This window comes from Mauremys reevesii, linkage group 7 (assembly GCF_016161935.1).
Source record: "Mauremys reevesii isolate NIE-2019 linkage group 7, ASM1616193v1, whole genome shotgun sequence".
Taxonomy (NCBI): Eukaryota; Metazoa; Chordata; order Testudines; family Geoemydidae; genus Mauremys; species Mauremys reevesii.
The window spans coordinates 76,230,408-76,254,412 of record NC_052629.1 but is presented as its reverse complement, the minus strand read 5'-3'; the positions used below and the strand labels follow the sequence as shown (position 1 = coordinate 76,254,412).

General features: G+C 55.4%; 1 protein-coding gene across 4 annotated transcripts in view; it reads left to right on the top strand.

Annotated features, from left to right (window-relative positions):
- CAMKV (CaM kinase like vesicle associated) overlaps positions 1–23,522 on the top strand; it is a 49,028-nt gene extending 25,506 nt beyond the window's left edge. For 3 of the 4 annotated variants that reach the window (XM_039482775.1, XM_039482776.1, XM_039482777.1), the window contains 9 exons: positions 11,570–11,701; positions 13,087–13,161; positions 14,222–14,360; positions 14,806–14,926; positions 16,605–16,680; positions 17,314–17,450; positions 21,021–21,099; positions 21,372–21,459; positions 23,225–23,522. In XM_039482775.1, coding sequence (XP_039338709.1) covers positions 11,570–11,701; positions 13,087–13,161; positions 14,222–14,360; positions 14,806–14,926; positions 16,605–16,680; positions 17,314–17,450; positions 21,021–21,099; positions 21,372–21,459; positions 23,225–23,455 — 1,078 coding nt within the window. In that variant the 3' untranslated portion in view covers positions 23,456–23,522. Of the gene's footprint in view, positions 1–8,401; positions 8,573–11,569; positions 11,702–13,086; positions 13,162–14,221; positions 14,361–14,805; positions 14,927–16,604; positions 16,681–17,313; positions 17,451–21,020; positions 21,100–21,371; positions 21,460–23,224 lie in introns of those variants that run through there. The other variant, XM_039482778.1, reaches the window with a different exon arrangement.
- The last annotated feature ends 483 nt before the right edge of the window (positions 23,523–24,005 follow it).

The following is a 24,005-nucleotide window of genomic DNA, read 5'->3' as shown; positions in this document are numbered from 1 at the left end:
CTAAATTGATTGTATCTAGTTTGCATATCAATTCCACCTCAGCAGTTTCTCCCGGATACAGACTAACACGGCTGCTACTCTGAAACCTTCCCTTTATAGTTTATGACACTTGGTGTGGCCGATGCAATACAAGGAAGTCCCTCAGGCTACTGCTCAAGTGGGTCCACAGTCCTGGATCATCTAGACATAAGGAACTAAACTCAACAGCGGCTGTTTCTTATGCCTCTACCACACTCTTCTGTGATCTACACTTTTCTTCAGGAATGTTCATTTCATCCATTTGAGATGGAGATATGGATGCTGCAGTAGCTGCCAGGTCACCTGCACTCTGACTAACTGGAAGATCAGGCATCTCCTCACCACTCACATCCTCACTGGGGCCGGAAGGCTCACTGTGAACATTTGTTTCTATGTATCTCAGGAGAGCTCCTTCCTGCTTAGATAGAAAAGCTTCCTTTGCTTCTTTCTTTTTCTGAATGCTGCCCCAGAGGCGTGTTTTCTTCTTTCTTTCATGGTTGCTGTTCTGTGCCAGCTGTAGTGGCTCTCAACACTCAGTTGAAGGGGACAAATAAGCAGGCTGGTAGCAGGGCCTGAGTGAGGGAAGATATCAGCATCTTAAGGGCCTAACTGGCTCCTGCTACTTCAGTTGACTGCCTGTTCTCCTCAAGTGGGTTCAGGGAAGCAGCAGGAAACAGGAAGCTCCCTGAGAAGCTGGTGTTAATCAGTCCAGGCTCCTGGGGGTGCTAGAGAGGCTCCTCTTCCTCCTCTCTCTCTCTCTCTCCCTGCAGCTCCTGCTGCTTTCTGTTAACCCCTCTCACCTTTTCTCCTGCCTGCCTGTTGTGTCTTGTGCCCTCCTTCCTCCAGCAAAGCACTCCACCATCTCTGTGCATCTAAAGCAGAGAGAATACATGTGCACCAGCAGGAGACACAATTTTCTACACTCTGGGTCCTAGGGGTGCCCCCCCTCCCACCATGAGGCAAAATGAAGCGGCTGCCTCAGGTGCCAGACTAAGGCCAGCCCCGTCCTGCCCTTCTCTGTATTTGACACCCCTGGCTCTGGCCTCCGGCTCCTCTCCCTGGTCACATCTCCAGCTCACCCATCAGCTTTGTTTTTTGGTTTCTGGACCCTGGCTCCAACCTATGTCTCTACTTTCAACGATGTCCCCGAGCATCCTGTGGTCCTAATTCTTCATGCCAGCCCATCTTCGCTCTAACCTCTAGGCTTGGCCACCCCTATGGCTCTGACCATAAGGCCCAATCACCCACGTCCTGGACGTGATCGTTACAGTGATATGGACAAAGCTGGTTTGCTTAAATCACAAGACAAGTTTTAAGTAGGGCTGTTGATTAATTGCAGTTAACTCATGTGATAAACTCAAAAAAAATTAACCGTGATTAAAAAAGGAATCATGATTAATCACAGTTTTAATTGCACTGTTAAACAGAATACCAATTAAAATTTATTAAATATTTTGGATGTTTTTCTACATTTTCATATATATTGTATTCTGTGTTGTAATTGAAATCAAAGTGTATATTTTTATTGTAAATATTTGCACTGTAAAAATGATAAAATAGTATTTTTCAAGTCACCTCATTCAAGTACTATAGTGCAATCTCTTTGCAGATTTTTTTTTTAATTTTTTTTGTTACATAACTGCACTCAAAAACAAAACAATGTAAACCTTCAGAGCCTACAAATCCACTCAGCTCTACTTCTCTTTCAGCCAATCACTAAGACAAGCAAGTTTGTTCACATTTACAGGGGATAATGCTGCTCTCTTCTTATTTACATTTTAAATGCCCAGAAAGTGAGAATAGGCATTTGCATGGCACTTCTGTAGCCGGCATTTAAAGTGTCAGCTAAACATTTGTATGCCCCTTCATGTTTCAGCCACCATTCCAGAGGACATTAAAAAAATGTGTTAATTAAATTTGTGACTGAAGTCCTTGGGGAAGAATTGTATGTCCCTTGCTCTGTTTTACCTGCATTATGCCATATATTTCATGTTATAGCAGTCTCAGATGATGACCCAGCTTGTTGTCAAGGCTGGGAGATTGTGAGTGACAACAGAACTCTGTTCACATCCAAAGAGTTTCAGTTGTTTGTCAAAAGAACAAACATGCCGCATTAGCTCCTTCCCAGCCTGCCACAGATGGATTAGTGGAAAGGTTTCTTTAGACATTCTAGCAAGTAACCCATGCTATGGCTAGGGGTGAAAGTAAGTCAGGACACTTACCGGTACGGGGCTGGGGGGGGCGGGCTCTGGCCCCTGGCCCCTGGAAGGGCCTTGGGCAGAAAGGGTGGGGCTGGGGTGGGGTCAGCATCCCCCAGCCAGCCCTTCCAGGCCACCTGGCCCATGCTGCCCGGGGCTTCCATGTTGATTTAAAGGGCCCAGGGCCAGCGGCATCCGGAGCCCTGGGCCCTTTTAAATCACTGGCCCCAGGACAACTGCTCCCTTTCTCTCCCCCCCCCCCCCAGCAGGAATGTTAAAGCATTGCCATGGCATAGGGCAGTCCTTAAAGTGCTGCCGCAGCAGCACTTTAATGTCGCTTCCCCTGTCGGTGGACCTGCCGATACGGACCCTACCAGCAGGGCCGCCAACAAGGTGAAGGGGCAGCGACCACTTTAAGGACGGTCCTTTGCCATGGCAGCACTTTGAGGATCCTTAAAGTGCTGCCACAGTACAGAGCAGTGCTTTAAGTTTGCTGCCCCTTTTCTCCCCCCCTCACACCTCACCCCCCCACCACCAGCAGGGCTGACGACAGGGGAAGTAAAAGGGGCAGGGACATTTAAGTGCTGCCACTGCAGCACTTTAATGTGGGCTGGGTATGGGCCAGTGCGGGTTCTTACTGGTACGCCGTACTGGCTCACTTTCACCCCAGCTATGATCCGTAAGGGTAGCTTACAACACAAGACTGCAAATTTTCTATTTGCCTATAGGAATGCACCTCATGCTGCTACAAATCAGACACCAGCAAGGATGTTTTGGGGACATAATTTAAGATAACACCTGGACTTCTTAAAGCCTGATCTATAGAGCGAGTTCACAGGAAACTGTGATCAGATGGTCACACCTGACTGCACAGCTTTCACATGGGAGAAAAAGTAGTAGTAAGAGACAATCAAGATAAATTGGTGGAAAACTGGAGTGATTGTGTCACAGACTGGTCCCCCCTGCCTTAATGGGTAGAAGTGACACCAAACACGTCCTGGAGAAGATACAGAAATGCTTTTGAGCACAGGTTCAGCAGGATGTTTTACACCTGTGACACCTGTTGAAAATACTGAACCTACAGTACAACCACAGATGGTGACTTGTGATAGCACCAGTGAGCCTGCAGGTAACCCTGGCTCTACAGAGCAGGGAGATGTTGCTGAGACAGCTGCACAAGAAATACAGTTGCTGTTCCAGATCCTGCTGCGCTGCCTGTGAGCTGCTAGCTAGAGAGAAGTCATCATCCTCCACTCAGACTGGACGTGCAGCATGCTGTCTATGGAATGAGAGTAGCTTAGATAGTCCTGCATTAGTAACTACGTTATGTTCTCTTTCAGACTGAAGTGGGGGAGAGAGAGAGAATATATTGGGCAGTAATACTGTGGTATCATAGGCACCGACTCCATGGATGGAAAAAATAGGGGGTGCTCAGCACCTGCAGGGCTGGATTAATCCCTGCCTGCCACTCCACCCTGAGGCCCTGCCCCCACTTGGCCTCTGTTCCCAAAGCCCTACCCAAGCTCTGCCCTGAGGCCCTGCTCCACTCAGCCTCTTCCCTGAGGCCCCGCCCACTGCTCCTACAGAGGGGGTGGGGTCAGAGAGGAGCAAGCACCCACTGACAAAAACAAAATTAAGTGCCTGTGCGTAGTAGCCCTTGCTGTCTTCTGTGTTTGAGCCCACATGCCCCCTGCCAGAGCTGTAGTGTGAATGTGTGACTAGGCTTGTATTGTGTGTGGTTGGTAACCATGGTTATTTGGACCCTACTGTGCCCATGCGGTTCCTGCATGTTACAGTCATTGTGTGACACGTAAAAGACACAACACTCTCCTTTTTCTGTGTGCCTTGCCCGCCAGTCGGTGTGATCCAGAGCATGGGGCGGGAGCAGGGACACCGAAGCAGTGGAGCCTGCCCAGTGGGAAAAGGGGTGATAGCATGGACCTCGCCGCAGTGCTGGGAGCAGGAGCAGGGCCATAGTGACATTGGTGCTAGTGTAGGGGTTGACTGGGTGACGGTGCCAGTGCAGGGGCGAGATTGGTAACAATGTGGCAGTGATGTTAATGGTAGTGGTGTCGTTGCCTCTGATGCTGACTGACACCAGGGATGGCTGCTGGTGGAAGCTGGGGCAGAATATTCCAGGAGTCTCTCTAAGGACCCCTGCTCCAGTTTGCCACCCCCATGGGAGTCACCAGGCTTTGAGTTCCCTTAGCTGGTTGCTCTCAGCTGGCTGCTCTCAGCTGGCTGGTGTATGTGACTGTATCGCAGCGAGATGGCTGCCAAATGACGTCCGTTGCCACTGTGGAAAGTCTCTGTCCATTGTGCTGTGTCTTTGGTGACCTGTGTCGGGGGAGACTGCTTCTGCTCCCTGACTGGAGATTTTTCAAGCCTGCACAGCTCTCCCATGATGTCCACTAGCCCCTCCCAGCAGGAGCTCTTGGGAATGTGTTAGCACAAGGATCTGGAACACTGTCAATGAACGCATAGGCGGCAGGTTATATACATGTGCGGTGCTCAGGCTCCAGGAATATTCAGGGCCGGGTGCCCTGCTCCAGCAATATTTGGAGCTGGGTCTCTCCCCCAGCCCTGCCTGGATCGGGCCCCGGCCCCCGCGGGTCTCCGCCCCCACCCTGCCCCGCCACGTCCCTGCCTGGAGCAGGTCCCAGCCCCCGCCTGCCACCCGTCCCCCTGCATGTCCCCCCCGTCGTGCCGCGTCCCTGCCTGACAAAAAGCAGCACGCGCCTCTCCCCTGCCTGCTCCTGCTGCCGGAGTAGAGCTGCTCCCAGCAGAACTGCTGTCTGCTGCCCCTAGCGCCTGCCCTCCACTAATGGCAAGGCAGGCTGCCCTTACCCTGCCCTTCCGCTCTAGCCTTGAGCCCTCATCCCCCCCCCCGCTCTAGCCTTGAGCCCTCATCCCCCCCCCGCACCCTAATCCTCAGCCCCAGCCAGAGCCCTCACCCCCCTGCACCCTAATCCTCTGCTCCAGCCAGAGCCCTCACCCCCCCGCACCCTAATCCTCTGCCCCAGACCTGAGCCCCCCCACATCATGAACCCCTCATCCACAGCCCTCACCCCTGCACTCCCTCCTATCCCCAAACTCCCTCCCAGAGGGTGCACTCCTCCTTCCCACACACCCCTTTCCACCCCAAACTCCCTCCCAGAGCCTGCACCCTCACCCTTTCCTATGCCCCCACCCCCAGTCCAGAGCCTGCACCCAAACTCCGTCCCAAAGCCTGCACCCCTCACCCCCTCCTGCACACCCATCCCCTGCCCCAGCCCGGAGCCTGCACCCAGCACCCAAACTCCATCCCAAAGTCTGCACCCTGCACCCCTCCTACACCCTAATCCCCAGCCCAGGATCTGCACCCCAGACCCCCCCCCAAGTCCCCTCCCAGAGCCTTAGGCAGGTGGGGGCAGAGTTTGGGGGGGGCAGAAGTGGGGGGCGGGTTCTGGGCACCACCAAAATTTCTACAAACTTGCCACCCATGGTGAACGCCCTTGGCACACGCCTCCCCAGAAGGCGGAGGAGGCTGAGCAGCGGCTCACTGGAGCCATCCTTCCACTGGCAGGAACCCTGCCCTGGAGCACCTTCCTGGCTTGACGAGTGATGGTGCGATTGGCAATGGTTTTGCACAGCCTGTGTTGGTGACCCAGTGGGACTGGCAACAGTGCTATTCAATCACAGGGAGCAGCGCCATGGGAACAGAAACAGAGACTGTAACAGAACAAACATAGAGACAGTGTCAGGGCTCTGGCTGGAGCAGAGGATTAGGGTGCAGGGGGGTGAGGGCTCTGGCTGGGGCTGAGGATTAGGGTGCGGGGGGGATGAGGGCTCAAGGCTAGAGCGGAAGGGCAGGGTAAGGGCAGCCTGCCTTGCCATTAGTGGAGGGCAGGCGCTAGGGGCAGCAGACAGCAGTTCTGCTGGGAGCAGCTCTACTCCGGCAGCAGGAGCAGGCAGGGGAGAGGCGCCCCATGGTGAGCAACAGCGATGGTCAGCAGGCTCATCACAACTGCAGTGCCTGCGGCCACAGTTTCATTCCACACAAGAGCTTGGCCTGTCTATTTTATTCAGCTTCTGATATCTCTAAACCAGGTAATGGCATCTTTAATGTAGAATGCCACCCCCTCACCTCTTTTACCCACGCTATCCTTCCGGAACAGGTTAGAACCAGGGATTTGAACATGCCACTCATCCCGCCCAGTTTCAGCAATGCCAATTATATCAAATTTCTTCTCATCAATGAGAATTTCAAAGTTTTCTTGCTTGTTACTCAGACTACCAGCTTTGGTACAGAAGCAATGGGAAAATTTCTTCTCTGCACATTCTTCATCCCATTGGTTCAGTTTGTTTGTGATACAGTGCCTGCTCAAACTCAGTGTATTTGCCCCTGAGGCACTCTCCCCTCGCATTGCTAGTGTAATGCTCTCCTGGCTGCTCCAGTTAGTCTTCAGCTGAGAAGATTAGCATCTCTCCCACTTACAAAATGCAGGCTGTCCAATTTGGGCCACATTCCATGGTGAGAGGGTGCGATGCAATGTTCCACAAAACTAAACCCTTCTGCTTCATATCAGTCATGCAGCCAGTGGTTCACCTCCAGTATTTTCTGCTTTCTCTCACTTGTGGGACCAGAAGAACTTCTGAGATCACTGGAACTTTCCTCTTCATCAGCTCCCTTCAAAGGTCCCTGACATCTTCTGTGGCCTGTGTAGTTCCATGTGATGCTGTGTTATTAGTCAAATAACCTGCCCAATCTTGCAGTAACATCTTGCATTTTCATTCTCTGGGTACACTGCACTGTTATCTGTATGGCCGTTGCTGAATTCTCTGCCCACTGGTCTTACTAGGGAGTCACTAATGACAATTATTTACCTTCTTAGCACGGAGTCCACAGCTAAGCCCTCTGAAACTCTTCTCTTTGCCTCATGGTGAATCCCTCCAGGACGGACTTAAGCCATTCTAGCACTCCTGCTACCTCCTTTAGGGAGGTCAGCACTCTCTCCTGGTTGGCAGTATCCAGTGCTGCAGAGAGGTCTCATCCATTCTCATCCTATATGTGCCCTCCATTTGTAGACACCAGGAGTCATTCATCTGTGCCATTACTATCATTTCTGTCCCATGTTCTGGCCTGGAGCCTGACTCTGCTGGGTCTAGGATATTAGCTTAAATTCGGTGAGTCTGTAGTTGGCCATTGTCTGCTTTTCTGTGAGCTTGCTTAGGAGCAGACGGTTTGATACCAGGTGGCAGTGACTAGAATCGAAGCATTCTGAGCAGGTTTCTTCAGTGTTGCTAGCACTATTGCAGGTCGGAAGGAGGGAGGGAAGATTCCTCCTCTGATGGAGATGTTGGCTAGTCTTGGCAGGAGCAGCACCCATTGCTCCATGTTATCTGCCACCAGCAAGGAAAGGGGCGAGTCAGAGTCTCGGGTCCAGACTCCTTTAGGGAGTCCAGTACTTTGTGAGGAGCTACTGGACTGAACTCCGGGAATGCAGGTGGGCTCTTCGTTGTCCGGTACAGACAGAGCAGATCTAGGCTGTGTAAGAAACCTTCCCGAATACACGTGATCTTTTCAGCACTGTAGACGAGTGGACTCACCCCTGCGGTGCCTCCTCTGCTGGTCATCCTCGGGAATTAGCTCATTCCAGCATCCGGAGCATCCTCTGCAGGCCGGTGATCTGCCTTCCAGCTACTGGCCCCTGTGTACCTCTCAGGACCCCGGTGCCCCTTTAACTGGGTCTCCCCCTCCCAGGGGAACCCCCACCCCACTATCCCCACTTTGCCTCAGTATTGGCTACTGCCCAGTCTCCATCTAGCCCCCATTCCCTGGGGCAGACTGCAGTATAAGCCACTCATCATCAGCAAAGGGGTTTGGACCTGCTGCCTTTGCCTATCCCTGGGCTGCCCCCTGCAACCCCCAGTATCTCTTGGCCTTCTGCTAGGCCGCAGCCTGGGGCTTTCCAGGCAGGAGCTGCCCAGCTCCTCTGCCTTTCCCCAGCCCTGCTTCACCCAAGTACCCTGTGTCTAGCTCCCTGCAGCCAGGCCCTTCTCCCTCTACAGGCAGAGGCAGAGGGAGAGTGCTGAGCTCCTGGCTCCCAGCCTCTTTATAGGGCCAGCTGGGCTCTGGGGAAGTGGATGCAGCTGGGCCACGCCCCAGTCAATCAGCCCAGCTTTTAGAGCTGCAGCTTTTAAGCCCTTCTTGCCCCAGCCACAGCCCTCTCCTGGGCTGTTTTAAGCCCCAAAGGGCAGGAGCGGGTAACCACCCCGCTTACACGCACCATAGGATGATAGTTCTTCCTAGCACTTGGGGCTTGGCTCAGATGCAGGGTGTGGGCTCAGGACTGATGAAGTGATCTACCACCCAGGTAACTCCTTGGGATAGGATCTAGCTGGCCATTTCAGTGCAGGCTGATAGGAAGGTTCTCCTGGTGATTACTAAAGTCTTAGCATAGGCATGGAGGAATTCATTCTGTTTCATCCTGCCTGTATCAGCCTTTGTTTTCTGCTATCGGCGCACAAGTTTCTGACTTTCTCTCTTCATCCAGTGCAGGGTGTCAAAACCATGGAGACCTGTTTGGGTGATCGGGAGCAAGGGTCCACTTGGGGCCAATGGCTGAGGCAAGTGTAGAATGACGATGAGTCACTGGGTCCTGGACTCCTTGTCCTGTGGAGTCTTGCTGAACTTGGCAGAGTCCATGAGCCTTTCTGATGCTGGGTCCTGGAAGAGTGCTGTTCACTGCCTTAATGTACTGATGATCTGCCCAAAGCAGTGGCTGGGTTGTCATGTCCTTAATATTGACATCTAGACAAAAGAGCAGGTCCAGGCTGGGTGGGCTCACCAGAGATGAGGACAGACGTTTGTGGGAGGGGTTGTCTTTGCTGCCTTTTTGACATGAATGTTGAAATCTCCCAGAATGACCACCATTGTCAGTGAGTTCCTTCATGAACCCTTTTGTATTTGGTCTGTAAATGAGCATAACATCTGTGTTAGCTTTGGCTCTTGTTTCTATTGTTAGATTAATTAATTTGAATGACCTTGTCTTATCTGAGGCACCTTTCTTGGATTTGATGTTTGCAGAGGAGATGGATGCAGTGCTGTTTGCCTTCTTTTCCTGTCTGGGTCTGTGATGTACCAAGTCTTCTAGGGGTGTGAGGGTGACATACCAGGGTACAGTGCAGACAAGTTGGGGGGCTGTGTCACCCCTGCCCTGCAACCTTGGGTGCCTCACAATGCCTTGCTGAAGTAGGTCCCATCTGGACAGCTCACAAACAGCCTAACAGTATGCAAGCCACACCCTGAATGTCTGTATGTAACTGCAGCCCACCAGCCACACTTGGGTTTTATTCCAGCTCTTACCATCCTGGGTTATATTGCAGAGTGACCCCAACATACCCCCAGTCCCGGATTTCCCCCAGAAATATATGTCCTGTACCGCCAAGCCCTCTCCTGGACAGTACAAATATTTTAAGTTTATTATTCCTTTAAGGGAATAATATGCCAGTTTATTATCTCAAATAGTTATTCAGACACTTTGATTTAAAAACACTAGATTAGATAAAACAGTAAAACAAGGTGATTAACTACAAAGAGAGAGATTTTAAGTGAGTACAATTAATGAGTCATAAAAGTCAGAAATGGTTACAAAAAAAATAAACATAAGACATTTACTAACGCGTAATTTAACAAACTATCATAGATTCAAGCAAAGTTTCTCACCACACGCTCTAGCTATCTTACTGACCAAACTCTCAGGTCAGGACCCCTCCCCAGAGTCTAAAGCCTGCTTCCTTTGTCTCTTCACGTGTAGAGAATGTGATGGGAAAGGAGTGTTTGTCCCTCCTTCTTATGGTTTTTGCACCTGTTTGAACTTCTTTGTCTTACCTTACTGCTTGATAACTCTGTTTACTGGTTCAATGCAAATTAAGTAGAGCACTCATTCCTTTGTTTAGGACAGGCCTGTTTGCAGACTTCTCTTGGGGCAGGGCTATGGGGATTGGAACCTTTGTTAACAAAACCATACAGTAGAATGTTATAACTTCACATACAATGTTGCCACACATATTTTACCAGGAAAATACTGCCCATCAAATTATGACTTTTCAAATGATACCTTAAAAGGCTTCCTCTGTATGAAGATTAAAGGGTGTGAATTCAGGGGTGTGTTCTGTCCTGAGGGGTTAGGTGGGCTAGCACAGGTCTCCCAGCGTCATCCAGCCTTGGAGATGCAGGCTAGATCAGTGGCAAGGTCATGGGTGTTGGAGATGGAGCTTGCATTGATTAGTGTCAATATTAGTTCAGGTAGCTCTGTGCTGCCTGCTTTGGGCCCATGCCTAGCTAATGTTCCCAGGCAGTGGAGAGGTGGTAGATGGTTGGAATCTGATTTCTTAGGTCTGCTCTGCCGGTTCCTGGGACAGTTCCTCCCAACGTGGGGTGGGATAGGTGAAATATCGGGCTGTGCCATGGGACACTCCAAGTGGAGAAGAGGTGGTCTGACTCACTGGGGCGCTTGGATACCTTTTGGTGCTAAGGCCTGGTTGAGTCCTGGGAGTGGGTGGAACTGGAGCAGTCAGTCCTGGGAGTAGTGGTGGGTGTGCTGCAAGCATGATGCTAGGCAGAGTCCATTCCAAGCAGAGGAGGGGAGTTCATGGCATTAGACACCCATTTCCTTGCTGCTCTTAGCTGGCTTTCCGGGGGTGCGGGGGAGACAGCACTTCCAATGTAGCATGTGAGTTTCAGCTGTTTTTAACAAAAAAAAAAAAAAAAAAAAAAAGCTCTCCTTCCCAGAAGATGATGGCAAAGCCTGGAGAAGCAGGACTGAGGTCCAGAGCTCCTTCTCCGTAAGAGAGGCAGTGTCCTATAGGAGCCTCAGCCCAGGTGGGGGCTCCTGTGCTGGAGGGAGGAGTCGCAGCCTCACTTTCACATTGCAGCAATTCTGTCTGGTGCTGGAATTTCTCCAAGTGTAGGGAGGCTCCTCCCACCATGGCAGGGCGAGTGTGCTGCTGAGAGCCATGACAACCGCAGGTGCAATGTGGAGGTGGCACCCAAGTAACCTTAACTCTTCTCCTCCCTCCCCCCACATGTGCATGCTCCCACTTGCCCTGCATCCCATAGTGTATGCCCCTTGCAGCATTGGTTGGGTAGCTGGTGGCACACAGATAGCACTTTAATGCTAGGTTTGATGCATGCCACCACACTGACCTGTGCTCTGACAGCATGATTTGGGCACCAAGGTAGCAGTTAGGGAAGCCGATCCTTGCACCTCCCTCCCAGAAGGTAACACACAGGGCTTCTTGCCAGCACTAGCCCCACATGGGGCAATCTGTAACAGTCCTAACAGGGCCCATGCTGATTCGTTCCTCAGGGAGGAATTCTGTGAAATATTCAGGGCCAAAGAGAAGACGACGGGAAAGCTCTACACATGCAAGAAGTTCCTGAAGAGAGATGGTCGGAAGGTGCGGAAGGCAGCCAAGAATGAGATCATCATCCTGAAAATGTGAGTCACTGTAGCTTCCCATCCCAGGGTTTGAGCCTGAAGCTCTCAGCATTAACAGCATGAGTCCCTGCTGTGCATACTACAGGAGTAACTCTGTTAGCTAGCAGCTGTAGTAGACTCCTATCCTCTTTTGCGGACCAGCCAACAGAGGGGGACAAATGTACCAGTGGGAGCTACGTCTGCTGAAGCCATGACATGACCTGACCAGGCTCTGCTAACCTGGTCTCCCCCTAACAGGCCCCCTGCTCAGGGCATACCTACTGACAACAGGCCTTTTCTACATGTAACTGCACTTTTCCGACTGTGGGCCCCCAATGTTGCCTGCTTCGATGCTGGGAAGGCTGGGTAGGGCAGCCCTATGACACCTTTTGTTGTGCCTCTGGTCCCTTGGGCTAGGCTGACCTAGCACTGCATCTCACTCACAAGCTGACCTCCATGTGTGACCAGTGCCAACTTACAGAAGAGCCCTACCCTTTGCCAGTCAATGGGTACTCTTTGCCTCCCCCCACTGCAGGCAGTATAGTGAGGACTGAGAGGGGAGACGGTGTGTATTACAGTGGGAGATGAGGCTAGACACAGAGGGTAGCCTGAGTTTCCCCTATCCCCGCAGCCCTGCCCATGTGGCTATGTGGCGAGGCATATCCAATGCCCCCCTCTTAGGTGCTGGCAGTCGGCTTCATCCCCATGCCCCCTTCTGCTGGACATGCAATGCATGTTGCCTAGCCCCAGCTCCCCAGAAGGCATGGGCAGGCATGGTGCCAGGCTCTGGGTTGGGTTAAGGTGGGCACAGAGGGGAGGGTCTGGCCTAGGTCCTTGGCCAGTTTGAGGCAGAGTCCAGCTGGTGCCACAGCCCCCAGGCCAGCCTGACTCAGAGGTGGGGGCACCAGGGAGTCCTGGAAGAGCTTGGGCTGCGGCGGGATCCCTGGTCCCCACCCACCAGTCTCCCCACCCACCCAGCAGCCGGGCGGTCAGTTGTTGACACCTTCCCTCACAACCAATCAGTCAGCCTCTGTCTCCAGCTCCTCCCCTTCCTCCAATGGGAGACCCTGAGGGACTGTGGGGGGAGCCAGAGGAAGGGGTTCTGAGCAGCTGGCAGAGGGAGCCAGCCACAGCTGAGCGAGGGATCTTGCCCAGCCTGTGCGGAGCTAGGCGCTCTCTCTGCCCTGTCCACTGTCGTACCCAGCTCTCCCGTGGCTCAGCCTCCCCAGCCTTCTCTCCCCTCTGACCTGCACAGCTCCCCCAAGAGCCTCCAGTGACTGCCCTGCCCTAGTGGGAGCAGAGTAGGGAGCAGAGTCTGTGTCCTGGCACAGGCAGGTACCCCAGGGATGTGGTGCTGCGCTGGGCAGAGTCTGCTAACCCCATTTTCTCTCACTGTGTGCCACCAGGGTGAAGCACCCCAACATCTTGCAGCTGGTGGACGTGTACGTCACTCGCAAAGAGTACTTCATCTTCCTTGAACTGTAAGTCAGTGCTGCCTGGTACCCGGCAGCTGCAAGATTGGCCCCAGCTGGCTCTGACAGGGCCCCTCCCCCTCCCCAGAGAGACCCTGGCTCTGGGGTCCCAGTGGGAGCTTGCTATGGCTGTAACCCCTCCACTGCTGTTCCCCAGGCACGTGTCTGGGGCAGCCACACCAAACACCCCCTGGGTAATTCCCAGAAGCCCCTTTCTCCTTCTGGGAGGCTGTCTCCATGCAGACTGCCCCGCTAAGCCGGCCTGGCTCCACTTCTGGGCCTGATCTTGCCCCATGGCCAGATGCTTCACTCGTTAGCAGGTTAGTTTAGAGGCAGCTTCTGCTTAGAACTGCAGCTCAGCTCTGGGCCAAGGATTGGCTATGTGCCACAGCCAGGGCAGCTTATGGCCGGCAGCACAGGACTTGCTGATCTCCATGTACAGAGGGCTGGAGCCCTCAATTAACCCAGGTCTGGGATCCTTCATTATCCCACGGGCAATACAGGAGAAAGAACCATGCTGGGAAGGTCAGAGGATCTGTGGTGACTCACTCGGGAGGCTGATTCGTGCTCCTCGACAAATTCAGCTGCAGCCTGCTGTGGGGAGCTGTCAGGAATGGTCAAGTCCCTGCTGTGAGCGTGCTTCTTGGGTGGGCGAGGATTGGCCAACTTCACTGAAACTCTTGACAGCAGGCACTTGGGCGTTTCAGCTGAGCACCCAGAAATTCAGGGGCTGCTCCATAGTATTACCTGCAGCTCTAAGATCTGGCACTCTGATGAGACATGTGCTGTGTCCTGCCTCTGGCTGGGCTGGACCCCGGACAGTTCCTCTTCCCTTGCCATGCCTCCTGCCTTTCCTAATCAAGTCCGGGACCCAGCTGCCTCTGCAGCCTGGGGCAGCTGCTATTGATGAATGGGGAAGGTTCTGAGATCCTGCAGCATCTGGGGTGCTCATGCGGGTCTTGGGGTGCTCCAGCCATAGCTTGGGGGGTGTTGGGTACAAGGCCTGCCCCTCAGGGCAAAGGCCTGACCCTACTGCTCTCTCAGGTGTGGGCTTTTTCCCCTACTGCAGGGCCACGGGCCGGGAGGTGTTTGACTGGATCCTGGATCAGGGTTATTACTCTGAGCGGGACACCAGCAATGTCATCCGACAAGTGCTGGAGGCCGTCGCTTACCTGCATTCACTCAAGATTGTGCACAGGAACCTCAAGGTCAGTTATGCCCCAGGATGGTCTTTTACCTGCAGGCCCCATCTGCCCTTGCAGTCCCCAGCCATCATGAGCAATCGAGCTCTAATGGGGCTCCCCACTCTCATTCTTCTCCAGGGAAGCAGCTCTGGGGGCGCACCTCACTGTGCTCCCCAGTAGGTGCTGCTTGGCTCCATAGCCTGACTCCCTCCTGCAGGCTGGTTGGTGGCTCCACGGCCTGGTGTGCCCTGCAGTGTAGCTTCTCTATATGGCAAATGGCCTTTTCTCTGAGCCATTCTCCCCTGGGGTAGAACGGGGTGCTGGCTGACCCACAGAGCCCTAGGGGAGAGACACCCCCTTGGTGCCCAGGGATCACTGACACCCACACACACAGCTGTGTGCCCATCCCTGGGATGAGTTGTGCTCTCTCCTTCCACTCCTGCCCTTCTTTTGGCATGCGGACCTGCAGCTGGAGAACCTGGTGTATTACAACCGTCTGAAGAACTCCAAGATTGTGATCAGTGACTTCCACCTGGCAAAGCTAGAGAACGGCCTCATCAAGGAGCCCTGTGGCACCCCAGAGTATCTAGGTAAGAAACAGTGAGGTGGCCATCAGGGGGCATTTGGCAAAGGGCAGCAAGGGACAGGCTAGGCAAGAGAGGGCACAAAAATTAAATATTTTTTGCTCAGAAACTAAGGGTGAGCCACAGAGTGAGAAGCTGCCCCCAGAGCCCATTCCAGGGGCTCAGTAATCCAGGCCGGTCCTCCTCCCCCCCATCCTCCCTCACCCACCCTGGCCCAGGGGCTGCCCCCAGGAATAGTTAAAGGCTGGATTGTGTCCTGAACCATGAGGGTAGAGATCCCTTCCAGCCTTTTGCTTCTACCACCTAAGAGCAGAATTTCTGACCTGGAAGTGGTGGCTAAATGGGATCCATGCACATTCTCCTGAGCTCTTCCTCACCTGCCTGCCCCCTTCCTTCTCCACAACCCTCCTACCAGCGTGCTCAGCCCAGGATTGCTCCAGCCAGGCCTCCTTTCACATGCCATCCTGTGCCCTCCGCAGCTGTTCTGGCCCCTTCACCCTCCTCCAGGGGAGAAGTCACTGGCTCTGCATGCACACAGGGCCGTCCTGGGCATGGCGCTGGCAGGGGCTTTCTCCCTGGAAAGTTTTGAGCTCCCTCTTCTTGATGGAAGAGGTTCCCACAGTCCACAGAGAGCATGGGCACAGTAACCCGGGAGCATTGATGGGCTGCTCAGAAAGGGGGCAGCTTCCCAGAAAAAGGAGCAAGGCCAGAGCCCTCCAGGAGCTAAGAGCACTGGGGGTGATCAGGCAAATTCACTCAGGTTGTAACACCTCCAGCGAGCTTCCCCTACCAGGAGAGAGGCTCAAACCGGATTCTCCAGGGACCAAGAGACACAGGAGGGTTTTTGGTTAAATAGCCTGAGTTACACTGGACCTAGAGCCTTCCTCCTGACTCCACTAACGGGAAGGACCTCTGGTCTATGGCAGACCCTGATCCTTAGCTAGGGCTGGAAGGACTTTGGCTCACTGAGGCCCCACACAACTGTGGGCTTGTTCTGAGCAAAGGGTGTTATGAACTGGGAAGCACAAGAAAATCCCGTGATGGCGTTGGAAGGGCCGCTCACCTGCCCAAGCCCATGCTGGAGCTTGGGGACCACTGGTAAGCTTAGTAGCTCGAGTGTAGGTTCTTTTCCTCTCTGTGATGCTTTTCCCTCAAGAATCAATGGGCTTGCTTCACAAGGGCCAGGTGGTAACGTCACCGTGGCAGTTATACTGTGTACCAGCTTGGGGAGAGGAGTGAGGCAGGCCTGCTGAGGCAGCCTGTCTCTTGCTGGGGAGATCACCATGTAGGCAGAGAGCTGAACAGCCTGGAAATACCCCGGTGAGAAGAGAGAGACATGGGTCTCCACCCAAGAGAGACGATGGCCGGGGAGCCAGGAGCTGAGGCTGGGTGCCCGCGCTAGCCCACAGAGGGAGAGTCCAGGCACAGTCTCGTGGCCAGAGAGAATCTTCCTGGGCCAGGAGGTTCGCTGCCAGCTGCGGTGCGGACATGCCCAAGGTGAGGCCCAAAATGGCAGGCAGAAGGGAGCAGGGAAATGAGACATAGCCCTAGCTAGCCAGATCCCGACTGGCACTTGGACCACTGCTGCCATGGGAACATCCAAGGTGGGGGCTGCTATGCGTAATGGTCTGGGCACCCGCCGGCAGCACTGCACAGGGCTCACCTTGCTGTTGGGCCGTTGCAGCTCCGGAGGTGGTGGGACGGCAGCGGTATGGACGGCCTGTGGACTGCTGGGCTATTGGTGTCATCATGTACATCTTGTAAGTATGGGGAGGGGAATGCAGAGTGGGGTCCTGGAATTCTGAGCCTGACTTGCAGGGGTTGGGGGCTGGCTGAGGATGGGGCCGGCCAGAGACTGGGCCAGGGAACAGAAGATGGGCTTGTGGCGGGGCTTGTGGTTGGAGAGATGAGTATGGGGTGGAGCTAGAGGCTGGGCCAGGAAGCTGATATTGTGGGGGGACAGGGACGATTGACACAGACTGGGCTGTAGAGTCAAGGACATGGTGGAGGGGTGACAGCTAGAGGCCACATCCAGGAAACTAGCTGAGAGAGTGAGCCAACAACCAGGGCCTGGACCTGGACTCTGGGGAAGAGGGCTGGAGACTAAGGGGGCCCTGGGGAAGAGGGCCGGAGACCAAGGGTCCCCAGACCCCAGGGAGGGGAGCTGGAGGGGCCCTGGGGAAGGGGGCTGGAGACCAAGGGGTCCCAGGGAAGGCAGCCAGAGGGGCCCTGGGGAAGGGGGTCAGATACTCAGTGCCCTGGGCCCTTTGTCCCTTACACAGCAGCACAGCCTGCCCACAAGGTGGCAGTGATGGGGTAAGTGGAGCTGTGGTGTAGTCAGCGCTGGGCCAGGCCAGGCGTGCTCACTGCCCTGATGTTCTCACCCTATGCAGGCTGTCAGGGAACCCACCCTTTTATGAGGAGGTGGAAGAGGACGACTATGAGAACCATGACAAAAATCTCTTCCGCAAGATCCTGGCTGGCGACTACGAATTCGACCCGCCTTATTGGGATGACATCTCCCAGGCGGGTGAGGCTTGCTCGTCTGGGGGCACCGCTGGGCACCTGGCTCCAGAACCAGCGTGATGCTCGCTCAGAGTCCCACTCACAAACCCACTCCTGAGAGCCAATGGAATGGAGGAGCCCATGTGGGCAAGACTCACCCTCACGCAGCCCCTGCAGAGCCCCCGCTGCACAGACCTCACGCACTCCCACACTCCCATGAGAGACCGCTCAGTGGGAGAGACAAAAACAATAGTTCCTGCCAGTCTTGCTCTATGGCAACCCCGACCCAGTCCTCGTCACCTGCCCCTCCGCCCTGTTCTACTTAATCCCAAACTGTCCTCATCCGTCCCCTGCCAGCCCTGTTCTGTGGGACCCCAACCCTGTCTCCCTCCCCCTTCCCCAGCCCTGTTGTATGGGATCCCAACCCTGTCCTCATTCTGCATCTGCCAGCCCTGTTCTATGGGGCCCCTACTCCATCCTCATCCCCTCCCCACAGCAGCCCTGTTCTATGGGACCCCAACTCCATCCTCATCCTGACCTGCCAGTCCTGTTCTGTGGGACACTGGCCAACCCCATCCTCATCCCACCCCCACCAGCCCTGTTATATGGGACCCCCAACACCATCCTCGTTCCACCACCACCAGTCATTTTCTACTGGGCCCCAACCCTGTCCTTGTCCTGTGCCCGCCAGTCCTGTTCTACGGGACGCCAACCCCGTCACCATCCCGCCCCCACCAGTCCTGTTCTGTGGGACTCCAACTCTGTCCTCGCCTTCCCCCAACCCCGTCCCATCCCCCCTGTTCTACGAGATCGCAGTCAGTCCTTGTCCCACCCACGCCAGTTCACTTCTATGGGACCCCAACTCCATCCTCGTCCCATCCCCGCAAGCCACGTTGTACGGGATCCCGACCCTGACCTCGTCCCCATCCACCAGTCCTCTTCTGTGCCACCCCAACACCATCCTCATCCCACACCTACCAGCCTGTTCTATGGGACCCCAACCTGTCCTCATCCCGCCCCTGCCAGCCCTGTTCTACGTGATCCCAACCTTATCCCCATCCCCTCCCCCAACCTCATGTCAGCCCTTTTGGACGGGGCTCCAACTCTGCCTCATCCCGCCCCTGCCAGCCCTGTTCTATGGGACCGCAACCCCATCCTCCCCCAACCACCAGGCCTTTTCTACAGAGTTCCAACCCCGTCCTTGTCCCCCACTTCTAGTCCCTTTCTATGGGGACCCCAACCACATCCTTGTCCCACGCCCTCCAGTCCTGTTCTATGGGATCCCAACCACATCCTTGTCCCACCACTGCCAGTCCTGTCTCTACGGGACCCCATCCTGTCCGCCATTCCTGTTCTATGGGACCCCAACCCTGTCCTCATCCCTGTTCTATAGGGACCACAACCCCATCCTCGTTGTGCTCCCACCAGTCCTGTTCTACAGGACCCCAACCCTGTCCTCATTCCCCCTGCCAGTCCCCTTCTATGGGGACCCCAACCACATCCTCGTCCCACGCCCTCCAGTCCTGTTCTATAGGATCCCAACCCTGTCCTTGTCCCACCCCTGCCAGTCCTGTATCCACGGGACCCCAACCCCCTCCTCATCCTGCCCCAGCCAGTTCTGTATTGTGAGACCCCAACCTGGTCCTCGTCCCACCCCCCGCCAGTCCCATTCTCTGGGACGTCGGCCAACCCCATCCTCATCCCAACTCCACCAGTCATGTTCTATGGTAACCCAGCCCTGTCCTCGTACCGCCCCCACCAGCCCTGTTCTGTGGGACCCCAACCCTGTCCTCCTCCCGCCCCCACCAGTCCTGTTCTCTGGGACCGGGGTGAAAGTAACGTAAACGACTTACCGGTACGTTGGAGTCCTGAGTGGGGGCATGGCCTCAACCAGAAGAGGTGGGGCCCTTCAATATTTAAAGGCCTCCGGCTGTGGCTGGGAGCCCCAGGGCCTTTAAATCGCCCTGGAGCCACCAGCTGAAGAGGCAGCTGGGAGCCCTGGGGCTCAGGGGTGAATTAAAGGGCCCAGAGCTCCTGCCACTGCGGGGAGCCCCGGGCCCTTTAAAACGCTGCCTGAGCCCCGCTGCCAGAGCTCCGGCGGTGCTTTAAAGGGCCCGGGCTCCCCGCAGCAGCCGGAGCTCCAGGCTCTTTAAATCCCTGATCAAGCCTGGCTGCTGGAACTCCGGCAGTGATTTAAAGGGCCTGGGGCTGCTGCCCTGGGCCCTTTAAATCACCGCCGGGGAAGCTGGTCCAGTCCGGCACAGCATACCGGCTCTTGCCAGTACAGCGTACTGGCTCTTACCAGCTTACTTTCACCTCTGTCTGGGACCCAAACCCCATCCTCATCCTTCCCCTGCCAGTCCTGTTCTGCGGGACCCCAGCCTGTCCTCGTCCCACCCCACCCTTCCCATTCTGGGGACCACAACTCCATCCTTGTCCCATTCCATCAGTCATGTCCTACCACATCCTTGTCCCTGCCACCAGTCCCATTCTATGGGGACCCCCAACCCTCTCCTTGTCCCTCCGCCAGTCCTGTTCTACAGGGCCCCCACCCTGTCCTCATCCCGCCTTCACCAGCCCTGTTTTATAGGGCCTCAAACCTGTCCTCGTCCCGCTCCCGCCAGTCTCGTTCTGTAGTACCCAACCCCGTCCTCGTCCCACCTCCCCCAGCCCTGTTCTACAGGATTCCAACCCCATCCTTGTCGTGCCCCTGCCAGTCCTGTTCTGTGGGATCCCAGCTAACCCTGTCCTCATCCCACCTCCACCAGTCCTGTTCTACATGACCCCAACCCCGTCCTCGTCCTACCTCTGCCAATCCTGTTCTGTGGGACCCCAACCCTGACCTCAACCTACCCCTGCCATTCCCATTCTATGGGATCCCAACCCCATCCTCATCCCACTGCCGCCAGTCCTGTTCCACGGGATCACAACCTCATCTTCGTCCCACCCCTGACATTCCTGTTGTACATGACCCCAGCCCCATCCTCTTTCCGCCCCCGCTAGTCCTATTGTATGGGATCCCAACCCTGTCCTCATCCCCACACACCAGGCCTGTTCTATGGGGCCCCAATCCCGTCCTCGTCCCAGCCAGTCCTGTTCTACGGGGTCCTAACCCCATCCTCTTCCCATCCCCCAGTCCTGTTCTATGGGGGTTGGTGGCTGTCCAGGGAGTGCTGTCACTGGAGTGGGGGGCGTGTGGGAGGCAGGGCATGGTGGGATGGGGCCTGCTCCAGGAGTGAAGGCCCAGTCCTCATCCCAAACTGCCCTGGGGGAGAGGAGTCAGATAAGAGCTGTCTGTGCGAGCTTGGCCCTGGGGAGAGCAGTGACCAGCCGTGGTGGGTGCATGCTCCCTGCCCTGCACAGACCTTTCCTGGTGACCGGTCAGGAGAGCCCCACATCACCCTTTCCTCCAGCAGAGCAGCCAGCTGTGGGGGGGCTTTCATTCTGCTCCATTCTGTGCCAGCCCCAGCTCCTCTGGGGATAAAAACAGGGAGCTTGAGCGTCCACTACCTGCCACCATCCCCTTTCGGGCCGTGCCCAGGTGCATGGCCAGCCTGAGCGCTAACCGCCTTCTTCCCACTTGCTGTCTCCGCAGCTAAGGAGCTGGTGACACGTCTGATGGAGGTGGACCAGGACCAGAGGATCACAGCTGAAGAAGCCATCTCCCACGAGTGGTAAGGCAGCGCTGGTGACTCCAAGCGAGGGGCCTTCTCCTGGCAGGAGGACCCTGGAGGGATAGAGGGGACACTGGCTAGCATCATGGGAGTTGGGAGGGACATGAGAGCCCAGCTCCACTTACTGGTGCCAGGGGAAGGGCTGGGTGGGGACTGGGTAGGTGGAGCGCCCTATGGGCCCCCCGGTTTAGGGGTGGAAGCAGAGTGCAAGTGCATGGTGCCAGGAGGGCAGCTGTAGAAAGCTGGTCATTGATGTGTGTTTCCACTTCCAGGATTTCTGGCAACGCCGCCTCAGATAAGAACATCAAAGATGGCGTCTGTGCTCAGATCGAGAAGAACTTTGCCAGAGCGAAGTGGAAGGTACATGACCCTCGCTCTGTGCTGCAGCTTAGGTGCTCCACCACAGCAGAGTCCCTCCCACCCATAGGGAGCCCTGAGCAGAGCAGAGAGGAGATCTCAGCCTCTTCCTGCACTGTGTTCTCCCCAGTCAGGATAGGAAGGGTGATACGGAGGTAGGGAACTGGCCTGGGATTGCACAGATCAGCGGTCAGTTCCCAGCTAAGCCACCGACTCCCTGGGCCAGTCACTGAACCTACCCTGGGTCTCAGTCCTGCTCTGGACCATAGAGTTCTGTGTGGTGAGAGGATCTTGCAGCGACAGGTGCAGAGAAGACAGGAGGGCCAGGTGAGTACTGAGACAGAGAGATCTCTGGTGTCCTGCTCTCAGGCAGGGCTAAGAAACCAGCCTGTCAGCAGGCAAAGTTGCTTCTGCTGAGGCCCCAGCCCCGCTGCTGTGGCTGTCTGGGGAGCTGCCAGGAAGAGATCTGTCAGGTGAAGGGCCCCAGAGGAAGGCAGGGGATTAGTGCGCCCAGAGGAGACTTGAACTGGGCATTTCCAGACCTAGTTGCCACTGGGTTTCTTTCTTGTTTAACCTTCACTCTGTATTTCCTGGCTTTGTAATGCTCAGGTCTCACACAAACCCTCCGATAGCAAAGTCCTGTAATAGCCAGCATTGGACACTGCTTCAGTTTCCCTAGAGTGTCAGTCAGTCACTGTCTCCCAGGGCTGGCCCATCATTGCGGTGACCTAGCCCTCTGGAGAAGTCTGAAAGAGCCTCCACTTCCAGGGTAATCAGAGTCTGTCCATTGCCCCTTAACAGCAGGGGTCACTGCACCTGCCACACCCAGGGCGGCAGCCTACGGAGAATCTGTGTGCACTCCCTGCTGAGGGTATCCAGGGCCCTAACAACTGGGCTGTCAGCCCCCTTAGTCCAAACTACCCTGTGTCCATCTCAGAACCTCTCCCTATGCTCCCACCCACCCCTGGCCAGCCAGGGCTGCTGTCCTTGGGATCTTCTCCAGTCTGCCTGGACCACAGGCCTGCACCTCTCCTCCACCTGGGAGGGTGAGCTGGGTTTGGCTCAGCTGAGCCCCAGCCTCCTTAAAGGGCCAGCTCACCCTAGGACACCTCCCCAAGCAGAGCATTGACCCTGAAAGGAGGCTCCTCAAAGTCCACTAAGGGCTTCACTGTTGCTATTGATTTGCATGGTTGGAGCCCTGATACTGTGGTGATGGGTGGCTGTATGCAAGACCAAGGCAAACAGGCAGTATGACACAATATGATTCTGGGGTAACTGCAGCATCCCCATAATGTCTGTTCCCTTTTAGGCCTGGTCTACACTTAAAATGTAGCAGTGCTCAGAGATGTGAAAAAATTCACCCCCAAGGGCTGTAGCTAAGCCGACCCAACCCCCAGAGGAGACCCTTCCATTAACCTGGCTAGCACTGGCTGGGGAGGTTCCCTGCAGCAGGGGAAAAACCCTTTCCATCAATGGAGGAAGTGTCTACACTAGGGCAATCAGCAGCAGTGCTGCAGCTGTACCATTGGAGCACTCATGGTGCATCCATCCCCTGAGTCACTGATCATATAGCTTGGCTCTCGCCCCTGCACACTGCACTTGTTTGGGGAGATGCAGGGTTGGGAATGCCGGAGACAGGCAGAGGGGAACAGAGCAGTGGGCAGGATGGAGGGGGAGGTGGGAGCTCAGTGCGAGGGCAGAGGGCTGTTGTGATGGTGAAAGGCCACCCATGCTGTAGTGACCGACGGGATTCCTCCCCTCCCCGCAGAAAGCTGTGCGAGTGACCACACTCATGAAGCGACTCCGTGCACCCGAGCAGGCTGAGCCGGCAAAGCCAACCCTGCCAGCTGCCGCCATGCCAGACAATGCCGCCTCGCCGGCCACCGCCGCCGCACCTGACAACACCACCCCGACGGCGGGAGCCCTGGCTACGTGTAATGGAGAAGAAGCCACTGCCCCCAGTGCTACCCCCGAGGCCTGGACCGAGGAGACCGGCTGAGCAGGAGGGATGGGGTGGGGAAGCACTGGATCTCTCATTGTACATAGTCGCTGGCATGGTATCCAAACCTCCCCTGGCTCTCTGTCTGTCCCTGCTGTGTGCCTGTCTGTCTGACTCTGTTTACCCCCAGCTGGGCTGCTGCAGAGAGCTTCTGTTTTCTATGTTCCTGAGCCTGGAGCGACCCGATAGGCCCAGGTGGACAGACAGAGGCAGAAGCAGAGCCCCTTGCATGGAGTTTTCTCTCTCTCCTTTGCTTTTCTTTCTTCTGTCTCCTTTGGTGGCTTTGTTGGTTTCCTTTCCCCACTGGAGGCTGCTCTCTCAGTCTGCCCACTCACTCACCTGATTCCCCCCATCGCTGGGCCAAGTGAGGGGAAGCTGGCACATCAGGATCAAACACAACCACCCTCCGGAGTTCCAGATCCAATTGTTTCCATACTCAGCATGTGTGTGTGTGCGCGCATTTACATACAGCTGCATGTATGTGCTGTGTGTCTATTGCAGTATGTGTGTCTCCAGACATGGGGCGTTTGTGTGGGTGTCCATATGAATT